Source organism: Trachypithecus francoisi, unplaced genomic scaffold (assembly GCF_009764315.1).
Source record: "Trachypithecus francoisi isolate TF-2019V2 unplaced genomic scaffold, Tfra_2.0 Lachesis_group16, whole genome shotgun sequence".
NCBI lineage: Eukaryota > Metazoa > Chordata > Mammalia > Primates > Cercopithecidae > Trachypithecus > Trachypithecus francoisi.
The window spans coordinates 57,445,582-57,473,369 of NW_022681461.1; the positions used below are offsets into that span (position 1 = coordinate 57,445,582).

Here is a 27,788-nt window from a genome sequence, read left to right on the forward strand (position 1 = left end):
CAACATCCTATAAACTAGAAGCAAAAGTTCTCTGGACATCAACAAGGGATGATGAATAAATAGGACTGGCACAGAAATGTGGCTATTTTTGCCACATCCCCAGTCAGCCAGCATAAGGCAATTCATTGGAAATAATCATGTTTCTTTGCTATTTTTCCAATTGACACTTTAGAATACATCTGCCAAGGCTCCTAAAATGATCTCTGGCAAGCTCATCTCTGAGCCTTTGCATTGTCCTGAACAAGCACCAACAGCCAATGCCACCCGGGACACACACATACTTGTCATCCGAACTGGCAAAGTCCCATGGACACACACTCCAGCTACTCTCAGCAACATGTACACCCCCTCTGCTGCCATGGTGGGCTTTTTTGTTTTGGAGACGAAGTCTCACTCTTGTGCCCCAGGCTGGAGTGCGATGGCGCGATCTCGGTTCATTGCAACTTCCGCCTCCCGGGTTCAAGCAATTCTCCTGCCTCAGCCTCCCGAGTAGCTGGAATTATGGGTGCCTGCCACCATGCCCGGCTAATTTTTGTATTTTTAGTAGAGATGGGGTTTCACCATGTTGTCCAGGCTGGTCTGGAACTCCTGACCTCAGGTGATCCGCTTGCCTCAGCCTCCCAAAGTGTTGGGATTATAGGCATGGCCCACCGTGCCCGGCCCCTGGTGGGCTTTAATCCATGAAGGGCTCTCTAAGCAAAGAGAAATGGTTGTCTTGGATGAAAGATGACAAGGCTGCTGATACACCATGTCAGTAGTAATCCCAGTAAGCCAGTAATCTCAGTAGTAACCTATCAGTAATCTCAGTAGGTCAGGCTGGGAGGATTCTAGGGATGATCTCTTTTACAGATGGGGAAACTGAGGCTCAGAGCCATTACATGCCTTGCCCTATGTGGTAACTAATGTGGTAGCATAATAGTGGAAATGCCACTGTAAAGGCCAAACTGTCAGCTTCACAGGCTGCAGCTCTTCTATAATGGCTGAGTCCATGTCCAAGTCATCTGGCTGAAGACCAAGGAATCTGCCTGACAAGGAGCAACCCAGAGGCCTCTGTACAGATGATGTTTCAAAAGAAAAGGTCCTTTCAAAAGCCCCACAGTGGCTCTTCATTGCTGGCTATTTCAGGGAGTAGCTCTGGCTCATGCAAGAGGTTCTGCTTGTTTTCACAGTCCTGACTTGATCTTACCATTGCAGGCCAATCTTGGCTACTGCACTCACCCAAGCAGCTCTGACAGAAGTGTAGTTGTGGCCTGGCTACCTCTTAGGGCAACATGAGGTCAGCGTATTCTGGGGCCTGGATAAGCTTGTGGCTGGGCCTTTATGAGACAAGGCTTTCCAAATCTTTGGTCCTCAAATTGTTCTAAAAAGTACCCATTTTTAAAGGATAGTTTTGGTGGTAGAGCCCACCATAAATCTCAATCATTAGCCAAGAGGCACCTACACACTGGGGGTAGGGCGTGTGCTTTGGTGTGACAAAATGGCAGTGATAAGGGATGGAGAGGAATGTGATTTAGATGTTGAGAAACTGCCCATCACATCTGCTGGAAATAATAGTAACAAGTCTGGCCAGGTACCATCTGTAATCCCAGGACTTTGGGAGGTCGAGGCAGAAGGATCGCTTGAGCCCAGGAATTCCAGACCAGCCTGGGAAACATAGTGAGACCCTGTCTCTACAAAAAATTTAAAAATTAGCCAGGTGGGGTGATATGTGTTTGTAGCCCCAGCTACTTAGGAGGCTGAGGTGAGAGGATCACTTGAGCCCAGGAGGCTAGACGATGCAGTGAGCCATGATCACACCAGTCTGGGTGACAGAGTGAGACCCTGTCTCAAAAAAAAAAAAAAAAGTAACAAGTGTGAGGAGATGAAATAATATATGTCAAGAGGAATTAATAGATTATCTGGAACTGAAGAAATGAAGTTATTAATTATTTCTTGAAAATGCTTGCCTGTCATGCACATGGTAAGAATTCCACGAAGGGGTGTCTGTCATACGACGATGTGGGAGGATGAGGAGCAACAATGAACAGGACTGCATTTCTTGTGTGTGTGTGAAGTGCTCCCACATGGAGTTTCACTTCCTTCCCACCTCCCTCTCCATGCAGCAGTGGTGGCTGTGTGGTTTGAGACCAGGGAGGCGTGAGGAAAACAGAAAAATCTAGAGACACATCACATCACAAAGATGAGCAGTGCTGCCCAGAGGGTGTTCTATGAATCATGATATCTCTAAGATGTCAATGAGTGATAGCAAAACAAAAAAGTCCAGTAGCCAAATGCAGTTAAATTGGGCGGGCTACACAAAATTGAAGAAGTTTCTTTACTGGATGCCTTCTCAAAGCCTTTGATATGCTATTGTACACCGTAAATCTTCAAGGGTGGACACGATGCAGTATTTTGTAAACTCATTTGACCACAGAAGGAAGTCTGTTTTCACTGACCATCACTCAGGACTGGCATTTTGAGGAGCTCTCTTGGCAAACACTGATCTTCAGATTTTTCTCCTTTTTGCTTTACTTTCCCACCCCACTAAGCTAACTCCCAATCCTAGAGGAGAAGAGATGAAGTGCTAAAAATGGTAATTTTCACATTTGAGGGTAATTGTCAGCTAGGGTCTTTCCCCTCAACGTGTGGTCTGGGAACCAGCAGCATCCATATCATCTGGGAGGAAAACGAACATTCTCGAGTCTCCTTCTCTCAGATGTACTGAATCAGAATTTGCATTCAGCAAGATTCCCCCGGTGATTCATATGCATATTAAAGTTTGAGATGCAGACTCAGGGTGCTTGGTACTAGGCACTAATCTTAATAATTCTGATTTAGTGTATCTGGGGTGAGGCCCAAGAATGTACTGACAAAACATTTCCTCCAGAAGATTCTGATGCAGGTGTGTGTATGTGAACTCCTGAGAAACCCCTATGGTCCAGGCACCCTGCTATAAGGTAACGGAACAGCCCTGTGGTAACATTTGGTTTCACAGCAGCACCTCTACAAGGTAGGTGATGGTATAATCACCCTCATTGTTAGAAGCAAGAAAATGGAGCCTTGGAGAGAGAATGAGAAGGTCCTGGACCAAGGTCACCCAGGGGTCAGCAGGTGCATTAAGGTGAACAAGTCTCCTCCTGTCTGTCCTCCCCACCTCACCAATCTCTCTCCTTCCCTGCCCTAATCAGCTCTTCATTCATAACTACTGCATTGCTAACAGCCCTCTCTGAGTCTGCTTTTGTTTCCAGTGAAAAGCCAACAAAACACTGTGGGCTATTTGTGCTTGCTAATGATAATTCTGATTAGTTTAATTCTGTCAGCTGACTCCCGGGCAGCCAAGGGCCAACAGCAGCCTGCTTATTCAATCAGGGCCTGGCCCATTTTCGAATTATCAGCATCATTTGGGCTGTTCCCTCCAACAGGGAACTTGCTTGAGTTCAAGTTATCTTCAGCTGTTGCATTTACATGAGCAATGGATGATCTGTCACGTCTGTGTCTGTGTCAGTGTGCCAGGCTCCCCCTCCCTGCTGGAGACCAAGTGAAATGGCATGTGTTTGCCTGGGTTCCCAGGCTGCCGGCCATAGCGGCTGAACAGCAGGTCCCAATGGGAGCCATGAGGCAAGCTCTGGGGGTGGATGGATGTGATGGTCTTCACCAGGCTAGCCAAGGTGACCTCTTCCCAGCTTCTGAATTCCAAACTGTATTCCCACTCAGAGGCCTGATAGGATGACCAACCGTCCTAGTTTGACAGAGACCAAGGGTTTTCCCAGGACATGAGAATTTCACTGCTAAAACAGGGAGGGTTGGTTACCCTTTGCCTGACACACCAGGGCACAAAAGCAGTGTGAGAGGATTCAAGATTTCCTGGGTGATCTATCTGGAATTTGGAACAGAGAATGACTGAGAGTTGAGGCCTCGTCTTTCTCTGCGAGGCCTAAAGCTTATGATGCATCCCTGCTCTCTTATTTTGCTTTTAATGTCTATTGCTAATCTGATAGGATGAAGCATTATTCCCAACATGGAAATGGGTAAGTGGAGGTCTGCAGGCATGTTCTGAGATAAGGGGCGTATTGAAGAGAGTAACCAGTGTGTAACCCCTTTGAATGGAGGTGCATCATCCTTCAAGTACTCTCCCCAATTCAAATACATATTAAGGATTTATTAGGTACTAGGAACCCTAAGCAATGCAGGAATATGTCCTTTATATTCCCAGCCTTCAAAGAGTTGACAATCCCGTGGGAGGGACTGATACAAATACAATTAACTACATCTGCTAGGAGTCTACCTAGGGAATCAATCACTAAGACAGAAAAGAGGTCATGGGAGCTAGCGAAGGGAGAATTCAGGAACATCCACCAACTACAGCCCAGCTACTGTTACAGTCATTATCTCACTGAGCTAACATTTCTTAAGCACTTACCATGTGATTAATCCATTTAATTTTTATAACTCTTATTATACCCATTCTATGAATGAGGAAAATGAAGCTTTGAAAAGCTATATATCTTGCTCAAGGTTGCATGTTAGTAAATGCAGGGTCCAGAAATGGAACCCACAGTCTAAGACTTTTCTTAGGCACTGTATGATACTGACTCTCCTACCCCAGTGGGGTGCTAGATGGATCCCCAACACAACCTGTGTGGTAGATACTCAGTCCACATCAGACAAAAGCAACCAGAGATGTGTGGCTGTTCATGGTGGAGGCAAGGCAGAGGGAAACATGAGGTGGTGGTGGGGTCTCAGAGTTCCATACTGTGGAATCCCAAGGCATGACACCAAGAATGTCCCAACAGTGGCGTGGGAACTCTGGGAATGCTGATGTTCTAAGGGAAACTGGCTGGACAAATGCTGCCCTTCTGGCCCCAGCTGCATTCGATTCTAAAGAATGTACAACTAGAATGTGAAGCCAAATGCCTGATTCCTTCATCATCCTTTGAGGGCCAAAAATGGGTAACATTTATTATTTTATATTTTTCAGACTGTATTGTAAATGTCTTGAGAGCATAGATTTTTTACGCACATAGAATAGCTGAGCAACTAGAGTTGCATATATAGAGTATCAATATATGCAAACCAAATAAAAATGTGTTGACTTGAGATGCTATGCCTGATTTGAATATGTGTACTGTAATAGTATTAGCAGTTAGGTATCCTAGCACTGTCAACTGTCGAAATGGTCTTTTCAGCAATAGCAATCCACAAGCCATAAACGATCTACTCTTAATGGACACTGTATGTGCTCAGTATCCAGAGCCTGATATTATATGATTAGCCTCAGAAACATTCTTAATATCTATTTCTATTCCTTTATAGGTTTTGGTTAGTGTAAAACAAACAGATAAGTTCTGACAATTAAGCAATTAAAAAGTATAAATATTTACAAGCATTAAAATTAATTTCCCTGTAATTATAATTAACACAGAAATGTAGGAAGTATACTATTGCAAACAAGATTTAAAGAAATATAAACTTCTGGGGAATAAAACCTGGTACCTTTCTTGCTCACTTAAACTGTTAAAAGTTTCTGGTTAACCTAATTTTATCCCAGTCCCCCAAAGAGTCTCATGTCTAGGATACTGACATGTTTGAGGCCATTCTGTGACTCTGAGACTTCAAGTTAGTTCCTGGCACTGCCTTGGAGCCCTTTCTTCAATTATAGAAAATAACTGAGTTTTCTGACAGCAAAGAAAGCCTTTCTCTACTTGATAACATACACTCAGCTTTTTCCTACAATGTTGTCTTTATGCTTTCAGGCATAAAGGAGAAATTGACTTTCAGCTCTATCTTGGTGTTTCTGATCCCTTAGCTCAGTGAAACTGGAAGCGTGAGTGCTTCCATAGCCTCTTCCGTCTTGTGGGCCTTTGGGGAAGTTATCTTGCATCGACCTGAACATGACTACAGAAGAGAACTGAACTGAAACCATCTAGGAGATCGCAGTGGTTTCTTCTGGCTCTTCATTTACATGGGCCTTGTCCATCTTTCCTCTGTCCTTGACATTTTCTGAAATTAGCTTTATCAATTGTTTCTAGTCTTAACTCCCTTGAGCTGTTTGTACAACCTTATCTTCCCATAGTGACTGTTTACCCAAAACAGCCTTTATAAAACTCAGCCATCAATGAATTGTAGCTTCTTTCCATACTATTTGGCCAACTGCATTTAGAGACAACTCGGTTCCTACCCCAGAGCCTTCTAGAGATCTCTCGTGAAAGAAAATGAAGAAAATAGGCTCTTTTTAAAGTAAATATGTGAGACATCTCAAGTGTACCCCAAAAAGTCTTGCTTTGTTCCAGGACTACTGAGTAATGCAAATATATATATATATATATAGTATTATATATATATATTGTATAATATATACATTTTTTTTGCCATATATTCTCATAGCACAATAATAAATTTCAAGGTGAAAAACACTAAAGGTGATATGTGAAATTCACCATCTTCTTTGCCAGGTACAGGTATTGTACTGTATTAAACATACCTCTTATTTTTTGTGTTTTGATTCTTTAGCATCAAAGTGGTCTTGTTGATCCTGGAGGGACTGCCCCTCCCAGAGCTAGCCAATTCTAGTGATGGTAAACAATTTGCCCTCAAGCTGTTTACACAACAACCAATGCAAACCAATCCTGCAGAGCCTGCACCCCAAATACTTCCTCCATCAGGGTCTCACACTAACCACCCCAGGGCCAGGTATCAGATAACTAGGAATAACCCCTAGGCTCCAGAGATTATTCCTGTTAGCCAACCCTAAACCTGCTTACTCTGTCTGGCCCATTCCTTCCCGTGAAAACCACAGGGAGGGTTCTTGCCCTTGCTTTGTCTGCTCCCTCCATCTCCTGACCAACCCTGGTGCTTTCCCATGTGCTCTCTTGTGGCGCGGCATGGCTCTTTCTCTTGGGACGAGTATAACAAATTCTCTTTTCAATGACAGTCATCTGATCTGTTAGCTTTACCATACCTAAATAATAATAAAACCTGGCCAGGCGTGGTGGCTCCCACCTGTAATCCCAGCAATTTGGGAGAACAAGGGTGGAGAATTACTTGAAGCCAGGAGTTTGAGACAAACTTGGACAACATAGTGACATCCCATCTCTAAAAAAAAAAAAAAAAAAAAAACAGCCATGCCAGCCTATAGTCCCAGCTACTTGGGAGGCTGAGGTGGGAGGATTGCTTGAACCCAGGAGTTGAAGGTGAGCTATGGTGAGCTATGACCTTGCCATTGCACTCCAGACTGGGAGATAGAGTGAGACCCTGTCTCAAAGAAAAAATAAAAATAAAAATAATAAAACCCGTGTTTTAAAATAGGTACATAAAGAGAAAGGGATACAGGGTGGCAAAAGAGGACAGCCTGGCCCTCGTACTCTGGTTATTCAAATGAACTTGGATGAAATGTAGTTGCTCTGTCAGTTATATTTAGCAAAACAGCCACCTTGTATTATATGGGGGCATAATATAGTACTCAATAGAGCCACTAAAAAATCCTTTGATCAAAGTGTCTGCATTGAGATGCTGCATGCTACAAAAGATGATGAGGTTTTTAGGGGTCCTTGACTTCTGAAGCACAGATTGAGTGCCACTGGAAAGACAGCTTTTGAAGAAAATAAAAGTATTCCCCATTCACCTAAACAATAACACTAAGGATTTAATCATATCAAATGTTCTCTATTCTAATATATCTCATTGAAACTGCATCACGGAAAACTCAGTGTGAAAAGCAAAAATACCCTGTGAGATTGTATTCTTATTTAGGGCTTAACTTCTGTCACTACCTCTGGAGTAAAAGCTGCCCGAAGGCAGTTTTACCTGACTGTATGCCTAGCAGCTGGCACACAGTAGGTGCTAAATATTACTTCACAGTAGGTGAAGAAATGTTTCTGATCATCTTTGATTAACAGAGTGAGAGATAATATAAGATATCAAAGATGCCCATTTAAGGAATGCAGTAAGTGGAAGAAGACTTTGGAGCTGAGAATTAAAGCTACTCCCTCTGATCCAAACTATCATATTTCCACTACATTCTGCTACCTCTTGGAGAGTAATCTCGGACACTTATTTGGTGACAGTGGACATCTTGGCATCTCCTGGCTGTTTGTTGACCACTAAACCCCATTCAATTCTGCAGCCCTCTGCTAACAGCTAGCCATCAGTGAGCATTTTCCAGGGATTGACAATATACTATGACAAATGGCCGAGCTCCTGGGGTGACTTGGATACCACTATTGCATGGTGCCACTTACCAAAGGCTCGAGCTCCTTGCGGTCTATGAGGTTCATCTCTGTGACAAAGTAATAGAAGTGTTTGTAGCAGGTGTTGACATGGGCCTCTGCACCCATCACAATGACCCGGTCGAAGTGGTGGATGTAGACGTGGACAAAGACTCGGAAAAGGCGGCACAGGATCTTCTTGCAGATCTGAAGGAAGTTCTTTGGGAAGGGAACACCTAGAGAAGAAAAAAAGAAGAAAGAATGAAACCATGACAGGAAAGTTCCTTTTCCTCTTTCCTCTAATATCAGAAAACTGTCTGAGGGTGAGGCTACAGGGAGACTGGCACCCCGTGTCACAGGAGTCATAGGGAGTGGGGGGTGGGGGTTGTTGCAAACTAGAAAGCACCTTCCACCTCCTCATCAAAGGGAGGAGTTGCTGTGACTACAGCCAACAGTGGCCATATAGGGATGGAGGCCCAGTGTTGTTACAGCTTCTAATTTTTCAAGATAATTCAGAAATTTAAGAGTTATACGTGGACCTACTGCATTTTTTAAACATTAAGCAATTAACTTGAAGTTTTAAAAAGTACCATTAGTCAAAATAAAACATCTCTCTAACTTACACTGGGCTTGCAGGCTACCAGTTTGCAAAGTTTTTCCTGAGGTATACTGTTTCTGAGGTGGGCAAATTCAGTAACTTTCACAGATACTTTGCATCACACAGATTCCCCCTCTGTCTCTTTGAGGAAGGTAAGAGTTGGGGGGGAGGTCTTGTTTTTCATAACACAGAAAGGGTGAGTGGTCATCGAAGTCACTCAGATTTCCCATCTGATGACCACTACTCCCAGCTCGGTCAAAGCAACAAATTGCAGGATCGCAAGCCCACTTCCTTTCTCCCTCTCAAACACTGCTTAAGCTGTTTTGTTATTTACGCTGTCCTTAAGTGGTGACATGTTGTAATGGGTTCCTAAGTTAAACAGACAGTGTTTGAATTCTTACTCTGCTCCCCTTCCAGATGTATGACTGTGGGCAAGTTGTTTGACTTTTGGTTTCTCGTCCGTAAAAGAGTGGTCCTAATAAGGTCTTCCTTACATGGCTGGGAGGGTATTAATGTAAGATCCTCCTACAGTGCCTAGAATATAGTGAGAGCTTATTAAATGATAATGTCCTCCCTTTTCTCTGCAAGGTAAGGCCTGTTGTTATAAGGAAAAGAATTACTGGGCCGGACGCAGTGGCTCACACCTGTAATCCCAGCACTTTGGGAGGCCAAGGCAGGCGGATTGCCTGAGGTCAGGAGTTCGAGACCAGTCTGGCCAATATGGTGAAACACCGTCTCTACTAAAATTACAAAAAAAATTAGCCGGGCGTTATGGCGTGCTCCTGTAATCTCACCTACTTGGGAGGATGAGCCAGGGGAACTGCTTGAACCTGGGAGGTGGAGGTTGCAGTGAGCCGAGATTGAGCCACTGCATTCCAGCCTGGGCGACAGAGTGAAACTGCGTCTCAAAAAAACAAAACAAAACAAAACAACAGAATTATCCTTGTCAAGGAAAGGTAGAAATGACCACTAGCCTTTCAGCAAAATTGTAGAGCTGTGCACAGTGCGTGCCCCAAGTCCCCAGGAAGCCTGGAATTTTGCTGTCCTTTCCTCCACAGAAACCTAGTGGCAGCTGTCTGGTGAGACACTATAATGGGATCACTTGGGACCCCAGCACAGGATGAGAAGGAACATGTCTGGCAGGCGGCAGTGACAAGATCTGCTTCCCTTGGGTCCCAGCACTGATACTGGTTTTTCTTTGAAACAAAGTGGCAACATATGAAATGAACCCAGGGAGAAGCTCTGGCACTGCTTGGGAGCTGACTGCCTGGGCAACAGATGCTGGGATTTGGGGTTGAGGGTGAGGTAGAGCTGAGGAGAAGGTGGAGGGTAGCCACACGCAGAGTTTATGGGCTGCTGTCTCAGTGGAGAGGGGCCTGCAGAACTGCTGCTGCCACGCTGGGGGCGGGTCTGGAGTCTTTCAAGCCTGAGTCCCAGAAGTGATGGAATTCCCTCTAAGACAGGTATGTTTCCTTCACAAGGGGAGTCCTGTAACCCAGCTGGTGACAATGCCAGGAGGTTGACATATGTTATCTTCACAACATATCTGTGGAATAGGTTTTATTATTCCTATTAATGTTTCATAGATAAATAGCACTGAGGCTCTGCAACATGAATTCTGTTGCTAAAAAGTGGTAGGGCTGGGATTTAAACCAAGTCAGCCTGACTCTAAAATCTAAAAAATGGGTATTACGGAGTACAACTGTCTCTCTTGCCAGGTTAGAAGAACCACTCGATTGTCAAGCACAGTGAGACATCTAAAGGTTACTCTTCAGTGGCACAGAAACATAAATAAGCAAAAGAAAGAGGATGGGGACAGAAGGCAGAGAAGGGCAGAAAATTGTCCACAGCATCAGAAGCCACAACCAGAGGTGAGAAAAGGTCAGTTAACATACTCTGCTGCCTTCAACGAGAGTATGTTAGCTTTCTCTGCTCAGGCCTTAAGACCACAGACCTGGGATTAACAGTAGTATTTACCGAGCTCTTACTATGTTTTAGGGACTGTGCCAAGCCCTTTATATGGATTAGCTGACTGAGCCCTCAGAACAGGCCTTAAATTATTTCCATCTCACAGATAAAGAAATAGATTTGGGACAATTAAGTAGCTGCCCAAGGTCACCCAGCAGGGAAATAGTAGAGAAGGGATTGGGCCAGTTAGCCTGACTCCAAAGTCCACGAGCACTGCTCTGGGGCTCTGCACACACTTCTAAGCTCCGAGGTCCTTCCTTTCTGGGCAGCTCCAACTCCCTCAGGTATGCTCCCCCTTCTCCTCCCCTGGTTCCAGTCTCATGGAAGCTCACCAGACGCTGGGGGACACAGGGACTTACAGCTGTGCCAGTTTATCTGTGTGGTCCTTATAGCCAGCCCCTCTACCCTCCACACTGACTGCAGATAAAGCAAAGTTTTGGACACACTGCCGATGCTCATGGCAATTGCTGGCCCCCTTTAGATTGTCTCCAAGCAGCTCTGTTCCCCCCAACTCTGCCTCTGCTCAGCTCGGAAATCTCGGCTGTGCCTTCCATTCCAAACCTGGTCTGGAAAGTCTCTGACTTGTCTCTGGCCTTGAAGGGGGTTTGCCTCTTGCCTATTCATTTTGGGCTATGGCTTTAGAGTAGTTGGTTTGGAATCTGGAAAACCTAGTTTAAAACCCTAGCCCTACTTCCTACTAGCTACAACTTATGCAGCCTATGTAGCATGTAAGTAGTAGGGCTAGGATTTTAAACTAGGTCTTTAGTTTAAAATCCAGTGGAGTCTTCATCACTCAACTTTATTATAAAACTAATACACAAATTTACCTTGTAGGGTTTTTATAATAGTATCTGTACTGTGCTTGGCACTCAGTGGGAGCTTTGGGAGTAAGTTCAATTTCATTATTTCCCACCTGAACTCCTCGGGCAGGTAGGACTCCAGGCTCAGAATCTCTTGGCTCTGGCTGCTAAGTCAGGCCCCACTCTTCCACCATTCCCTCCTTTGCATGTAATTCATTCTTCAAAAGCAAAAGCTGTGAATGGTTCAAGTCGAGACATGTTCAGCATGCACTGAGGTCACCCCAGGCCAACTCCAGACACTGCAAAGAGGCTGGGAGCCCTTGGGAGCCTAGGAAACCCCACTGGGTTCTCTGCTGAATAAGAGACAAAATCCAGCCCACAGGGAGTGGGGCAAAGAACAGTAAAGCTACATGCATTTGAAAAATTCTTATATTTATTGATGGTTCAGGGGCCAATTCTATAGTTTGTATACTATTTTCACCCTTTTCTCTTCTGCCTTACGGACGTCCAGATTTGTGTGTGTGTGTTTTAAATAAACCTTCTCAGAAGGTGGGACTTGGAAGAGGTTGTCCCTTCAGATGGAGAGACCTGGATGTCCATCCCTTCTGCAGACTCTGGAACTTTCTCATTCTGTGTAACTGGCCTCATGGCAGCAAGATAAAACAAGATGCAGCTTGCTGACCCACTCCCTTTCCTGGCAGGCTCCAGAGAGCCACTTCATGAAAACTGATTGATTTGAGCTGGTTTTCTTTCTTTATGGTGCTGCAAAGAAGTATCCAATCTCCATTAAATAACTAAAAGAAAAGATAACTCCAAATGAGGGCTGATCTGTGTATGTGCAATGTCATTTAATCCCAGTGACACCCTGAGTAGTGGAATTATTATTTCAGTTTTTTTTTGTTGTTGTTTGATACGGAATCTTGCACTTTTGCCCAGGCTGGAGTGCAGTGGCACGATCTTGGCTCACTGCGAGCTCCGCCTCCCGGGTTCACGCCATTCTCCTGCCTCAGCCTCCCGAGTAGCTGGGACTACAGGCGCCTGCCACCACACCTGGCTAATTTTTTGTATTTTTAGTAGAGACGGGGTTTCACCATGTTAGCCAGGATGGTCTCGATCGCCTGACCTCGTGATCTGCCCGCCTCGGCCTCCCAAAGTGCTGGGATTACAGGCGTTAGCCACTGCGCCCGGCCCATTTTTTTTTTTAAAGGAAACTGAGGCTTAGCTCAGTTAAATCATTTGCCCCAGGCCACATGGGTAAAATGAGATAGAGATTTGGCTTCAAAACTCAGGCTTTTTCTTCAGCATCCTATAGGTTCTATGGTGTCAGGGAAGGTGAGCGATAAGAATACCATTTTATTTTAATTTATTCATTTTTTAAGGACAGAGTTTTACTCTACCCAGTCTGGAGTGCAATGTCACAATCACAGTTCACTGCAGCCTCAGCCTCCTGGGCCCAAGCAATCCTCCTGCCTCAGCCTTCCGAGTAGCTGAGAATACAGGCATGCGCCACCATGCCTGGCTAACTTTTGTAAATGTTTTTGTAGAGATAAAGTCTCACTATGTTGCCCAGCCTGGTCTCAAACTCCTGGGCTCAAACAGTCCTCCCACCTCAGCCTCTCAAAGTGCTGGGATTATAGGCGTACGCTATCTTGTCCAGTCAAGAAAACCATTTTATGACCTGCAATTAGCTTGCTTGTGGAAGGAGCTCAAAAAATATTTGTTTTAAAAGAATCCAGTTCAGCAGTTGGAAGAAAGGCAACTGGATCACCTCAAATGAACACTTGGCTAGCTACAACGGCAGCCTGGACCTGGGGAGCTGTACATGGCTGGGTCGGAGCAAACGGCAACCTGTGGTCTACATGGCACAACTGACCCAACATCAGGACCATAACTAATGCCCTCCTTCTGCCTCACGAGCACAGAAGATACGATGGACCCTCCACTTCAATATTCCCCATTATGTGTTTTAAAAGTCATGATTCTCGAGAGATCCTTGGCTAAAAAGAGAGGATTCTGAGGCCAAATATATTGGCAAAAATGCTGTTTTCATAGAGGTTTACAATGTACCCAAGCATAGTAAAGGATCTGAGAATATCTGTAGGAAAAAGTCCTATTTAAATCTGGATTCCCCTTTGCTCATAATAGCTATTGATTTAAAACACAGAGTCTGTAATCAGAATTCCTAGGCTTCATTTCTAGCTTTACCACTTATTCATAATGTAGCCATATTCAGATGATGTAGTGTCTCCTATCCTCACTCTCCCCATCCTTAAAGAAAAATAGGGATATATTAATGTTATTTGTAGCTTAGGTGGTTGTGCGGATTAATTATATAAACATCTAAAAGGGTTAGCTTACTGCCTTGCAGATAGTGAGTATTCTATTGTGAATTCTTAGTTTTAGTATCCCATTGACCAAATGGTCTTTGTAACACACTTGGGGATTAAATTCCTCCTGCCTATTTATTTTCAGGATAGCAGTCTTGGCATTAATACATCAATTCTGAACTTGCAAAGAACTTACAGTGGCAGGTACTGAATAAGCCCTGGAGTATAATCTACCTTGCATTATTTTCTACTAGTTTCTCAAACTTACGTCTTTTATTGCTGTAAGTTCTCTGAACAAAGGGACTGTGTTATACTTTGATTCCACCTTTGAAAGCACCTGGCACAGGCAAGGCAGGAATACTTCATCAATCAAAATTGAATCAGAAAAAAGCAGTGGTCTTATTTAGTCAAGACGTGAATCCATCATCTCCTGTTTGTGGGAGGCAAAAAATAAAATAAAATAAAATAAATAAAACCCAGAGCAGAAAGGATAGCTTTTTGCCAGACGCTTGATATATATAGTCCTGGCATGGAAGGCTGCATGTTGCTTTTGGGGAGAAGAGAAAACTCTGCAATGAGGAACACTGTGATTCAGCCTAGGGTGTGGAAAGGAAAAAAATCCGAAACTTTATTTTTATCATTGAAACCTTCCTTCTTTTCTTTTCAATCTTTTTTTTTTTTTCCAGGTGGTGAAAGTTAATTTTCAGTCACTGTACTCAATTAGAAAGTTAATGCCAGACAACATTAACCAGCAGTCCTAACTGAAATAGATTGTAAGGGTTTGGAGTTAAATTTTGACTAGTCTTATACTAATCCAGACAAACCATCAGCAATAATCCCAGATTGTTAGATATCTGCCTGTATTGATGATATAGAAAACAATCTTTGATCACAAGATCTCCAAGTGATCTGCAATCAATAATTGAGTCTTAGAACATGCCCTTCCCTCTATCCTACCCTGAACTACTGCCTGTGGCTCTTAGATTAAAAACTGGAAAATTTCAGACTCCAATAAGTTGGCCCACATTGAGAAAGTGTTCAGACGAGTGCTCCACAGAGAGGGGATGGACATCCAGGTATCCAAGGATAACCCTGGGCCTGGATGGCCTTGAGTCATGTGGTGTAGCTTAGTTTCTGCAAATGGATCAGTACTGAAATGGAGTAAATGAACCTGAAACAGGGCCAGCTGAGCTCAGGTTTTGGAGTGAGCTGAGGCAACATGCCTAAGCAGAGGCCAGAATCCAAACCAATCACTAATATAAGTTTCTAGCACGAGTCTGCTCACCAGTTAGACTCAAAGCAAGACTAGAGTTTTCTGGGCAAACAGGCTAAGGAGGAGGCAGGCCAGGGCGCTGGGGTGAGGGTGGAGAGTGAGGAGAGTGCAGGCCTGGAGTCTCTCTTGAAGGCTTGATGAGACAGCCTTGTAGCCCTGTCTCTGTTGCTCATGAAGCCTTGGTACTCAGTCAGGAACCCGCATCTGACAGAGCCCTGCTGAGTTTATGAATGTGTCTAACCACAACTTTCTGATCTCCAAGCCACATTCAGTGTGAGAGCTAAATCAAGTATGAAACGTAATAATTTCTCTGGAGCCCCATGCAGATTTGCCTTTCATCTCTGACTTAGTAAATCTCCTTTCTCCCCAAGAAAATTTAATAAAAATTCCAGTAATTTCTGCACTTCAACCCATTTTTCTTTCTTCCTCTTTCCCTCCTGCCCCTCCCTTCCACTAAGCCCTCAAACATCTCATTCAATCCTTCCTTTTCAGGCACCTCTGAAAGAAAATATGTTGCCTAAATGGCTTGTGTTACTTATTTTATCTTGTTATGGAGGCCAAAAAAGGAAAAAGTCCTTTAGAACATGCAGAAATGCTTTGGTTGACAAAGGTCCAGGAGATTGGGGGGTGGGGGGGTGTGTTCTGAGTTGGCTGTTAATCATTCCTGTTTTCATAATTTTCCCTTTTCTTCTGAAGAGAAAGGCCAGCACCTGGGAATGAGACGTTGATCTGTGATCGGTGCTGGGCTAAACCTGGGCTTTTGTGGTCTGAAGAGTAAGAACCAAAAGGTTGTCTCCGGGGATACTGGAGAACTGCCCCCAAACACCTCAAGTTCTGCAAACAACTGGCAGAAGCCCCCTTTATTGATCACCTGGTTACTGCCTCTTCTTTCTTTAGAGCTTGGCTCAGCGTCTCCCATCATCCCCAGACCCAGCTTCCCTGGCATCTGCTATTCTGCTCCTGAAATTTTCCTGCACAGATCACACATGGTAATTCCACATGTATCTGTGGGAGTCCCTGCTTCAGGTCTGTTACCTGCTCCAGACTGGCCACTCTGTGAGAGCAGGGATGGTGTCCAGCCTCCTCACAAATGTCTCCTTAGTGATGCCTCCTTTGTGGCTTGGCACCTAGAGCAAGGTGGGTATGGAATAAATACTTGCTAACTGTTGGAATGAGAGTTGAGCTCCTGTGCCATCTGCATACCCTGAAATCAAAGCTCAAAGAGGTGAAGGGATTGACTTTGGTTTTATAGAGCTAGTTTGTGATGAAGAGGGATCTGAATTCAAGTCTGTCTCGGAGCCTATCCTCTTTCCATTCTGTCAGGAAGCTTTGCAGGGTTCTACAGGTCCTCTCATCTCACCCAAATACAATTGACACAACAATTGACACTTGTTGGAAGACAAGGTGGAAAAGGGTAGTTTGGCTTTTACTTTCTCAAATGTATGTGTCACTGGGGGTTTAGGACACTGGTGAAGTGCCTGGCTCTGGCCTCAATCCCACTTGCGATTCCAGCTGTGGGACTTCTGTGCTGCTTGCCCTTAAGCAACTTTGCTAACTTTCAAAAGTCTGTTTCTTGTCTGAGGAATGGTGATAATAATACCTAGCTCTTCATGAGACTGCGAGGACTGAATGAGAAGCACAGCGCCAGCAGGCACACAGAAGGCATCTGGCAAATGGCAGCCGATGTCACCAATGCTAGGAAGACAGCTCTTCTGAATCAACGCCAAGACAGGGGTGGCAGGAGAGCAAACGAAACAGGACAGGTGAAGCTGCCTCTTCTCCAAAGGGTAAACTTTTCTTGGAAAGTATACTTGGAAGACCTGTGATAGATGGGAATAGCATGTGAACTGTCCAAGGAGCTTCCAAAGGATACGTGATGAAACCTGACGTCCTGGCCAATCCTTTGGGACCCCCGATGACACGTCAACAACACCCAGAAGTGCCCATGTTTCTCCTTGAAACTGTTATTTATGTCTGAGGGCTTTTGTGCCATACCTTCTGTCTTCAGAGTCCAGTAATAAGAGGGATGTGAAATCCCTCTACAAGTCATAAAAACAACTCATTCTCAATAGTTCACGAATAAAAACAACATCCCACACACGTGGAAAAAGAAAACATACCTCCTCTGGCAGCATGACTGAGAACACACCATTTCCAAAGTACTCGCAAAACAAGATGCAATCAGATCACAAGGCAAAAACAAAACGAAACGAAACAAAACAAAACTCATGAACACCACAGATGTTTCTTAATAATATATATCCTCCTCCTCTTAGCTTATTCTCTTACCCCTTCATCCCCATCCATTCTCCTGCCACCTGCTATATATATATGTGTGTGTGTATATATATACACACACACACACATATACACACACATACATATACAGAGAGAGAGGCAGAGAGAGAGAAGCTTCATGTTCTTGCTGATGCTGATGAAAATTCAGCTGCTAGGATTGATTCCTCTTAGCAGATGTTTTGTGTTATCTCAGTACGTTCCTCAAGAAAGTGTCTGTTCGTCATGCCAAGGAAAACAATCCTGTGTAGCAGGACTTTGTTCCTCTGCCTAAAAAAAAGAGAAAAAAAAGTCCCCAAACAAGCTGACAGCTGCAAATGCTTAGAAATAAACTGGCTACTACTCTGTTTTCCAGCTCCCTCCCTCTGCCCCTCCCCAGCCCTTTTGTGCTATCCTCCAGTCTGTTATCATGGTGGTCGGGCCAAAAGAAAGACAAACAGTGGTATGTGATTATATGTTCTCAAGAGAGTCTTAATTCTTTCAGACATGCCATGTGCTGGGCATAGGAAGTGCTGTTTCAGCCACCCCAAGGAGCAACCATGAGTCCAGTGTGCCTGCTCGTCACACCTCCTCCTACCCCCAGCGCCACTTCTGAGTTGCTCATCAGCATTCCCAGCTCCCAGATGGCTGCCTTTGTCCGCTGCTTTCACAGCATGGATATGAAAGGAACAGTAGATTAAGAAAGACCCAAGACAACCGTGAAAGATATTCACCATGGATTGACAATAAAAGCCATTAGAAACAAACTCTAGACAGTGCAAATCTGACCAGTTTGCTGAAAATCAAATGGGCCAAATGAGACAGAGCCGAGAACAGGATGTTAATGAACTTCATTGGTTCTTGAAAGTTAGGCTAAGTTTGATCAGGAATATAGGTCTAGGACTGCCACATCTTCTAGCTTTTTGATGAGCCCCAACCAGAATTTGAAGGCCAGGTTCTTTGTCATGGATATAATATTGTGAGTATCCTTACAAATAAAACTATTCTTTATTCCCCAGTAGAATCTTTCTTCCCTTACGTGGAGGACAATTAACACCAAGTCTTGTCTTGAACGGTTGCTGATCTCTAAACTTCTCTCCAGCCCCACTGCCTCCTTCTGAGCCCACCTCCTGCCTGGTTTATGCAGCTCCCTTGGAACTGAGCTTCCTTTCTTTACTCCTGCATTTCTCCAATCTCCACGTGGCAGGTGAAGGGCTTTCCTAATATGCAAATGTAGCCAGGAAATCTGTTTTTCTGCACAAAACTCTAAAGCAGCCTCCTACAGATTCCAAGGTGAAATCCAAGCTATTTAACATGCAGGCAAGACCCTTTATGATTTCTCACACGGTCCACCATCATTTCTGGATTCTCCTAACTTGTGTGTAATACTCTAGCCATCTGAAGCTACCATCCTCTTGCTCACTTGCTTCTGTGCATTGCTGCATACTGGAGGGTTGGTAGCTGGAAACCTCCTCCTCAGCTTCTCCATTTTGCCTAACTCCTGTTTGTTATTCAAACCTCAACTAATTTATCACTTCCTCTAGAATGTCCTCCCTTCCCACCTCACCCTCAGTCTAGTTAGGCATATCATAACACCTGCTACTTCTTCCATGACAATACTACCACATCATCTTTTAACTGTCCTTTTTTTTTTTTTTTTTTTTTATCTCCCAGGAGACTGAAAATTGTGTAATGTCAGGGATCTTTCTTGTTCATAGTCATAGCCCTGGCATCGAATGCATAGCAGAACACAGTGGTTCTCCATATGTAATTACTGAATGCAATGGATTGAATGCTAATGCCCCCCTCAAATGCATATGTTGAAATCCTAATCCCCAAGCTGATGGTACTAGGAGGTGGGGCCTTTAGGAGGTGATTAATTCATAAAGGCAGACACCCCACAAATGGGATTAGTGCCTTTAAAAAGGAGGGTCCTGGCCAGGTGCAGTGGCTCAGGCCTGTAATCTCAGCACTTTGGGAGGCTGAGGTGGGCGGATCACCTGAGGTTGGGAGTTCAAGACCAGCCTGACCAACATGGAGAAACCCCATCTGACCTAAAAATACAAAATTAGCTGGACATGGTGGTGCATGTCTGTAATCCCAGCTACTAGAGAGGCTGAGGCAGGAGAATCACTTGAACCCGGGAGGCAGAGATTGCGGTGAGCCAAGATTGTGCCATTGCACTCCAGCCTGGGCAACAAGAGTGAAATTCCATCTCAAAATAACAAACAAACAAACAAACAAAAAAAACAAAACAGGGTCCTTTTTCTTTTCTCCATGTGAGGTTACAGCAAAAACTGCCATCTATGAACCAGGAAGCAAGGCCTCACCAGACACTGAATCTGTCAGTGCCTTGATCTTGGACTTCTCAGCCTCCAGAACTGTGGGAAATAAACATTTGTTGTTTATAAGCCACTCCGTTTGTGGTATTTTTGTTGTAGCAGCCTGAACGGACTAGGCCAGTGAATAAACAAATAACCATAGAAACCGGAGTGGTGTGGGAGTTAGAAACCTGAGTGGTGTGGGAGTGGTGAAGAACTTCCCCTGCTTGGGTTCCCCTTACTTTTCCCAACTCCAACCACTGGCCCTTGAGTCACAATCTGAAAACCACTGCTTGGTAGAAAGATCTCCATGGAATTGCTATAGACCCATGTTTAACCAAGTAATGTCTAAAGCGGTAATGCTACCATGAACATTAATACACAGTTATCTCTTCACACCTTGCAGATCTCAGAGAGAAATGCATGTATCAGATTTTTACTGATACTGAGGAAGAAGTATCTCCAAATTGTATTGTACTTCAATTCTCCAAATTGTATTGTATGTATCTTCAAATTGTATTGTACATTTGCCTGACGTGTTCATTTTCATCTAAATAAAGTGGTCAAACAGGTAGTTTTCCAGAGTTATTAAAGTTTGCAGTAAGCCAGATTTGGTTGACAAATCATGCTGAGATACATAATGGAAGGAGGTGGGGGCAAGGGAGAAGATAGCAACATCACTGATCCTCTTTGGACAGTTGGGGGAACCCAGAAAGAACAACTGGAGCCCAACTTGAGGGGGGCTTTGCAGAGCCAAAGGGAACAGTGACCCTTCTGAAATGAACCTGAGATAGGAATAAAACTGTTGGGGGATCTTCTCCAGAAAAAAAGAATCTGAGGGTAAGACTGGGAGTGGATGATGAGGACTTTTTCCACCTGACATAGACGGGTTAAGGCAGCACTGAGCAAGAAATGGTGAGTCACTGCATGTGCATGTAAGATCCAGTGAAGGTAAGTAGAAGGGATAGGGAAGAAACCAGAAATGTGACTCTAAAATCTTATCTCTGGGTCAAAGTCAAGCTAAATTCATGAACTAATTCAAGTAAATTATTTACTTGAATATGTCTTAAACAAGACATCACATATTCACATGCCTTCAGGGATTACAAAGGAACATGAATGAGTAAAGTAGGCTGAGTGTAATATGATTGGGAGTGGTGTGGACTGTGCCAGCCTGCAGACTGTATTATGCAGGAAAGGAAAAAAAGCCTCTCAGCCTTAGCTGATTGTTGGCCAGCAGGAATATAGATCTAGGACTGCCAGACCTTCTGTTTTTTTCAAGAGAATCCAGAAATCTAGATGCTTATATGAAACGTCCCCGTGGTTAAATTTTAGTTAATTCAAGAACATTAAAAAATTTTCAAACATTTTATTTAGTAACATTATTTAGTCCATTATATAGTTTAGAACATTACATAGTTCACTCAGCCTGGAAGTTGGCTCTACAAGCTGACAGCTTAATTTTAGAAATTCAAATTTAAAAATTAAAAAAGAAGGAAAGAAAAACCCTCTCGTAGCACTGAGCACATGCAACATATGGATCTTGGTTTCCAATACCATTTTTTAAATAAAGCAATCAGGGCTCCTTGGAGAAAGCGGCTGATTCTAGGACTGAAGCAGGAAATATAAAAGATGGCCTGGGACACCTTAGTGCCAGAAAGAAAGGAAGTGCTAATAAAAATACAACGATGGGGGCATAGAAGCCAACCTGAAAGAGCTCCTGAATGGCCCAAACTGGAACAACCTGAGCAAAAAAATAAATGGAGTAGTTTTGCATTATAACCTAAAGTATAAAATAAATATCTGTGAGTCCACACTGATATAAATAAATGGTTTGATAGTAAATAGGGAAAAGAAAAAAATCTCTTATGTAGCGAGATTCCAAATATGTAAATACTCCTGTTCAAGGAGATGAAGCTCTTGAGTGTGGGCTATGCTTGGTGAGTTGCTTCCAAAGAGTACAGTATAGGGGAGGGGTGGCTTTACAGGCAAGAAACCTGGCAAACATGACCTTGACCAAGTGATCAAGGTTAACATCAACAGTGATCAATCGTGTTCATAGAACATGGCTTTGATATGATAAGTCACTTCACTTCTTTGGTCTCCCTCCCCATAACCCATAAGCCCTACCTAACCATGAAAAAAAATCAGACAAACCAACACTGAAGAACGTTCTGCAAAACATCTGACTGGTAGTCCTCAAAATTGTCAAGTTCATCAAAACAAGGAAAGTCTGAAGAGCCTAAGGAGACGTGCTGACTAAACGTAATGTGGTATCCTGGATGGAATCCAGGAACAGAAAAACGGCATTAGGGGAAAACTGAATACTGTGTAGAGTTTAATAACAGAAGTGTTCATGTGTTAGTTCCTCAGCTGTGACAAATGTTTTGTGAGATGTTAACAATATTGGAAACTGGGTGAGGGATATATGGGAACTCTTTGTACTATCTTTACAACTTTTTAATAAATCAACTATTCTAAAGAAAATGTTTATTTATATTAAGAGTTTATTTACGTTTAAAAAACACTCTGTGGGTCAAAAATATTTGATTGGCTCCAGAGGCCATGAGTTTGCACGTTTTGATTTATGCACTGACATTTCTGTGTTTACTGTTATGCTCTGATTAGGACTGGCTACATAATTTGCAGAGCCCCTTGTTTAAAATTTATTAAGCACTTCAAGATGGCAACAGCAGAGTCTTAAACCAAGCATGGGGCCCTTCTGAGTGCAGGTTTCATGCCTGTGAAGCTGGCCCTGTCTCTAACATGCAGTGTGATCTGAACAGAGCTGCGGAGTCAGGAGTCATCCTTGCCAGATAAAACTCCCGCTATACACCCTTTATTCGTTCATTAACCAATTTAATAGTTAAGAATAGCAAATATTTATTTGTTTGCAGATGTGCTAGATACTAGGGATTCAGCAATAAGTAAAAGAGTTAAATTGAATAAGGTCATGTTATACCTAAGTCTCCAGCACTGGAAGTTGACCTGAGGACCTCCCCCAGGTGCAGACACCCACAAGGCTCAACCCCTCACCCTCTCTATTTTCCCACTTTCTCTAATCTCAACTGCAACACTACCTACCTACAATGAAAATTATATAGAAAATGGATTTCTTAAAACTTTTATATATTTAATTTTGGAACTTATGTGGCTATGATATAATATTTGCAATTAGAAGTCCCAATTTCATTGGTTCCCAAGAGAAACTTTTATTTCCTGAGCATCCAGTGGCACCAGACATGTAAATATCCTTATCCCAAAAAAACCAACAAACTCTGCAGTTGTTTTCCCTATTTTGTGGGTGAAAAAATACTGTTAAATTGAATTTGGTCGAAAGCTGCCTCCTCTGCTTTAAGTTTGGGCTAAAGGTTTCTCAGTACCTAATGAACCCCACTTGATGAGTAAACAGGCTATATCCTACTCTTGCAGCAAGTAGCCTAGTCTTAGCCAATCACAGTAGCTGAACCACAGACAGACAACTATTTAGACCTGGTTCAAATAAGGCAAATGCCCAACTATAACCAATCCAGCTGTTTCTATACGTCACTTCCATTTTCTGTACTTTGCTTTTTCTGTCGATAAATGTTATCCAACTAAGCAGCAGTCCTGGAGTCCCTTTGAACCTGTTTTGGTTCTGAGGGCTGCCCAATTCATGAATAATTCTTTGCTTGAATATACTCCATTAATCTAACTTTTTTTTTTTTTAATAATGAAAAACTAAGAGAGGCTGCATCACTTGCTTAAATGATACAGGTGGTGAAGCTGGATTTAAACCTAGATCCCACCCACTCTCAAACATCCACTTCCCAAATAATATACCCTCTACCCCTCAAAAACCAAAGCAATTCCTTAAAAATTATTAACTTAATCATACAGAAAGTACCTCTCAATGGTTAGTCATGGAGTTTAAAAAGTCCTCAACTGAAATAAATTACTGTTAGACTAGTAGCCAATTTTAAGGTCCTTATGAAACACAACTTTTGAGGAGAAGAATCTGCAAGTTCAGGAGACTTTGGTGGTGGTGAGACAGGAGTGGGAAGAGGAGTGAGAGGACAGAGGTGACTAAAGCAATGGTCTCTCTAGAACTTGACATTCACAAGCAGAGATGAGAAACTGATGGCTGCATGCCAAAGTCAGCCCACAGGACTGTCTTCTTTGGACTACATAATATTTTTTAAATGCTGCCGACAGTTAGAAATTGGAAACTATAACACAAAGATGAATTCTTGCTTCTCTTGGAATAACTCTAAAGACCTGGCACAAGTGGACTGAGATTCCCATATGGCAGCAGCTCAGTAATGTCTGTTCCCCATACACGGAAGATGCTGTACTTACCTGAGGAGCCCCATTCATTCCATTTATTTATATTGCCAGCTGGACCCTTAAGAGGAAATGTTGCCTGTGATTGCAAATTTGATTACAGCAGATGGTGGGCCCTTCTGGCTAGGTGGCCTTCCTTGGAACAGGTGTTTGCCATTTTAGGGAGGAGGGGTTCTGTCCACCATTGGGCTACCCCAGAGTGGGGTCCACTGGCCTGCCACCTGCTCCTTTACATTGGGCCATCAGTCCCAGCTGTTATTCAAGCTCTGGCCAAACCACTTGTTTTGTAAGGCCAGGTGAGGCTTGGTTGCATAGAAGATGTCTTTTGGCCACACTGTCTCTGAGTACCTCATAGTTTCAGCTTCTTTGTTCTCCCAGCCCCAGCAAGCACTGGAGTGGGGTAGTCCCTCTTTTTGGTTCTCTGTTTAACATAAATGTGCAGAAGGCACCATTAACTTGTTTTCTGAATGGAATCCCAGGGAGCATGAATAGACAGTCTTCTGGGGATGATGAAGGCACATGGGCTTCGTGTTTTGTAATACAAGAGTCTTCTCCATATGTTCTTTCTTTATTAACATTCATAGGTGGTCCTTGAGTTACATTTGCTTGACTTTCTAACCTTCTGCATATTTGCACACTACATGAACATTGCTAAATTCCCTTTACTAGGGTGCATTTGATCTATGATACATTAATTACAGTGGATGCTTTGGTGATGTCACACAGAAGCACTGTGAAGGAGTGTGTACTCGCTAGAGGAGAGGACAAAAGCCCCACATCCACCCCATGCATCCTGGGGAGCCTCTAGGAACCCCTGCTACCTACACCCATTAGAAGAACCACTTTGCAGAGCAAAAGTCCTTTTGCCCAGCACAATCTCCCTAGGTTCCTATGATGATCCTCACATTTCCAGGACCCAAAGGCATTAGCAACCATTGGGACCTTAATCAACAATTTTAAGATGTTTTCTAATTCTCTGAAAAAACTTCTAATCTACAAATGTATGCTGTGTATTTCAGGCAGATACTGTAGAATATATATTTACAAGAGTAGGTGACTGCCTACACAAATTCTTTTGGTCTAATCATATAAGTAATATTGTTAAAAAATTAGAAAATGTTATCACCCATAATCCCATCAAGAAATAATCACTGGTAATATTTTGTTGTGTTACTTTCCAGTCTTTTTTCTCTCTCTGTGTGTGTATAGCTGTGTTAAAAGTACAATTAGAGTCATACTATATATTCAGTTTGTATCTTCCTTTTTGTACTCGACTTTATGAGTATTAGATATTCTTTGAACAATGAATCACCATATAACCATCACACAGACTCAACAATTATAAAGACAAAGTAATACTTAGATGACTCTTCTTGTGCATATCTTTGATAGCTGGTCCTGACAATTTTCCTTGGCTAAATTCTTAGGAGTGGACTAAATCCCATTTACATTATATTTTACATTAATAGTTCATGAACACTTTGCACTAGACTCCATAATAGATGTTTGTTTCATAGAAAATATTGAAATGAAATGAATGAGCACTATTTATCTTGCAGTGTAGGTACCCCTGGCACACACTGAGTTTCCCAGCAGTATGCATGCCGCTATTAGAGAAAAATGGACACAGGACTCAAGAACCAAAGCTATAAAAAGCAATTAGTAGTCTTCCTATGAGTATAGTAGTGGTTCTCAACCCTGGTTGTGCATTAGAATTATCCAGGGAACATAAAAAATTAGAATGGCAGTGTCTCACACTAGAGCAACTGAATCTGAAATTCCTCAGATAATTCTAATGTACAGCCCTGGTTAAGAAACACTGGCCTACAGAAGTGATTCTTTAAGTGTGGTCTCTGGACCATCAGCACCAGCAATATCTGGGAGCTTGCTAAAAATGCAAATTCCCAGGCATCAACCTAGCAGCGCTGAATCTAACACTTGGAGACTAGGGTCCAGCAATCTGTGCTTTAAGATGTCCTCCAGAAATCCTGATCCATGATAAATTTTAAGAACCACAGGCCTAGAATATTCTGTTGTGCATATTCCTGGCTCAAGGATCTAGCTTGCTTAACCAAGTGGGGAGTCTGGCTGAAGATTTACAGAATCTGGTATCTGACTTGATGTCAAGTCTCCCATTTATTACCATACAATCTTGGGCAAATAACTGAGCTGAGGCTGTTTCACCGTGAAGGACATAAGGATATTAATAGCATCTACCTTGTTGGGCTGTTGTGAAGATTAAATGGAAAATAATGAATGGTATTTTCTAAAAGGTAGAACTTCATAAAATTTGCTTTTATCATTAGCCATCAGATAACTATTACTGTGGTCGGGAGATCAGGAAGGAAGCCTCTGAGGTGGAGGGAGACAACTGATCTGGCGGTTCGAACATCCAAAACAGATGTTTGTTTCCTAACTCTTTTCCAGGCCTAGGCTTGGATTTAGATGACACCTGCTGTGACGCGAATACATGAATCTCCCAGGATGACACGATGAGTCATTCGCTCAGGAGCTATCTTCACACTACGGAAGTGCTGAAAATACACGGCTAGAGAGCCAGGCTTGGTCATCTGGACCTCAAAACTGCCAGGGGTGGGAGGAAAGGGAGAAGGAAGGGGACCACCCTTCTAACACCTAGACCAGTGTTCTCAAACGGGAGCCCTGAGAAGCACCTGGTGGGCTCATTGAACACAGACTGCTGGGTTGCACCCCCAGAGTATCAGTGAGTCTGGGGAGGGGTCTGAGAACTTGTGCTTCAAACAAGTTCCCAGGCGAGGTTTATACAAATCTGACCACACTTTCTATGCTAAATTGAAAACACTGGCAAAGTTCATGAAACTGCAAGGCAACTGAGCTGTGACCTATAAAAAGTTTTAAAAACTAGAGAAATGTTATCTAAGACTTTCACATTTCCTCTGTAAAATTCAAATTCCCTTTGACATTCTATTTAGGTTTGCCCAGAGTTACACTGGCCAACTTGACAGACGTGTGGATAGCAACGTTCACTGGAACCCTAGGTTCCCCAGAGGGGGTTGAAGGGCAGAGTGATGGGCAAGCCCAGCCCATCTTGCTTTGCTCTCACAGGTGGTGGGGTGAGAAATCATTCACTGTCACCTCTCCTTACCCCAAGAAGCCAACACACATCAGTCACTTAGACTAAGAGTTTGTATACACCACATCATTTAATTCTTCCTGTAATCTATGAGGTATGAGCTACTTATGTCTCAATTTTTACAGATGAAGGAACTGAAACTAAGAGAGGTTAAACAAACTTTCTGAAGATACATAGCTAGTAACAAGGATCTTCAGGTCAGAAATCAGATCTCAAAATTTTGCATTTCTCTTTTTGACCTACACAATGGGTAGAAGAGTCTTTGCTTCTAGACTGAAAAGACTGTGTGTAACTGAGAATGACCCAGGCATTTTTTTTTTTTTTTTTTTTTTGAGGCGGAGTCTCGCTCTGTCGCCAGGCTGGGGTGCAGTGGCCGGATCTCAGCTCACTGCAAGCTCCGCCTCCCGGGTTTACGCCATTCTCCTGCCTCAGCCTCCCGAGTAGCTGGGACTACAGGCGCCCGCCACCTCGCCCGGCTAGTTTTTGTATTTTTAGTAGAGACGGGGTTTCACAGTGTTCGCCAGGATGGTCTCGATCTCCTGACCTCGTGATCCGCCCGTCTCGGCCTCCCAAAGTGCTGGGATTACAGGCTTGAGCCACCGCGCCCGG

At 43.3% G+C, this 27,788-nt stretch overlaps 1 protein-coding gene across 4 annotated transcripts in view; it reads right to left on the bottom strand.

The window, feature by feature from the left end:
- Nucleotides 1–27,788, bottom strand: part of MOB3B (MOB kinase activator 3B) — a 215,316-nt gene that overhangs the window by 24,984 nt on the left and 162,544 nt on the right. For all 4 annotated transcript variants that reach the window (XM_033237527.1, XM_033237525.1, XM_033237524.1 and 1 more), the window contains exon 3: nucleotides 8,217–8,419. In XM_033237527.1, coding sequence (XP_033093418.1) covers nucleotides 8,217–8,419 — 203 coding nt within the window. The remainder of the gene's footprint in view (nucleotides 1–8,216; nucleotides 8,420–27,788) is intronic.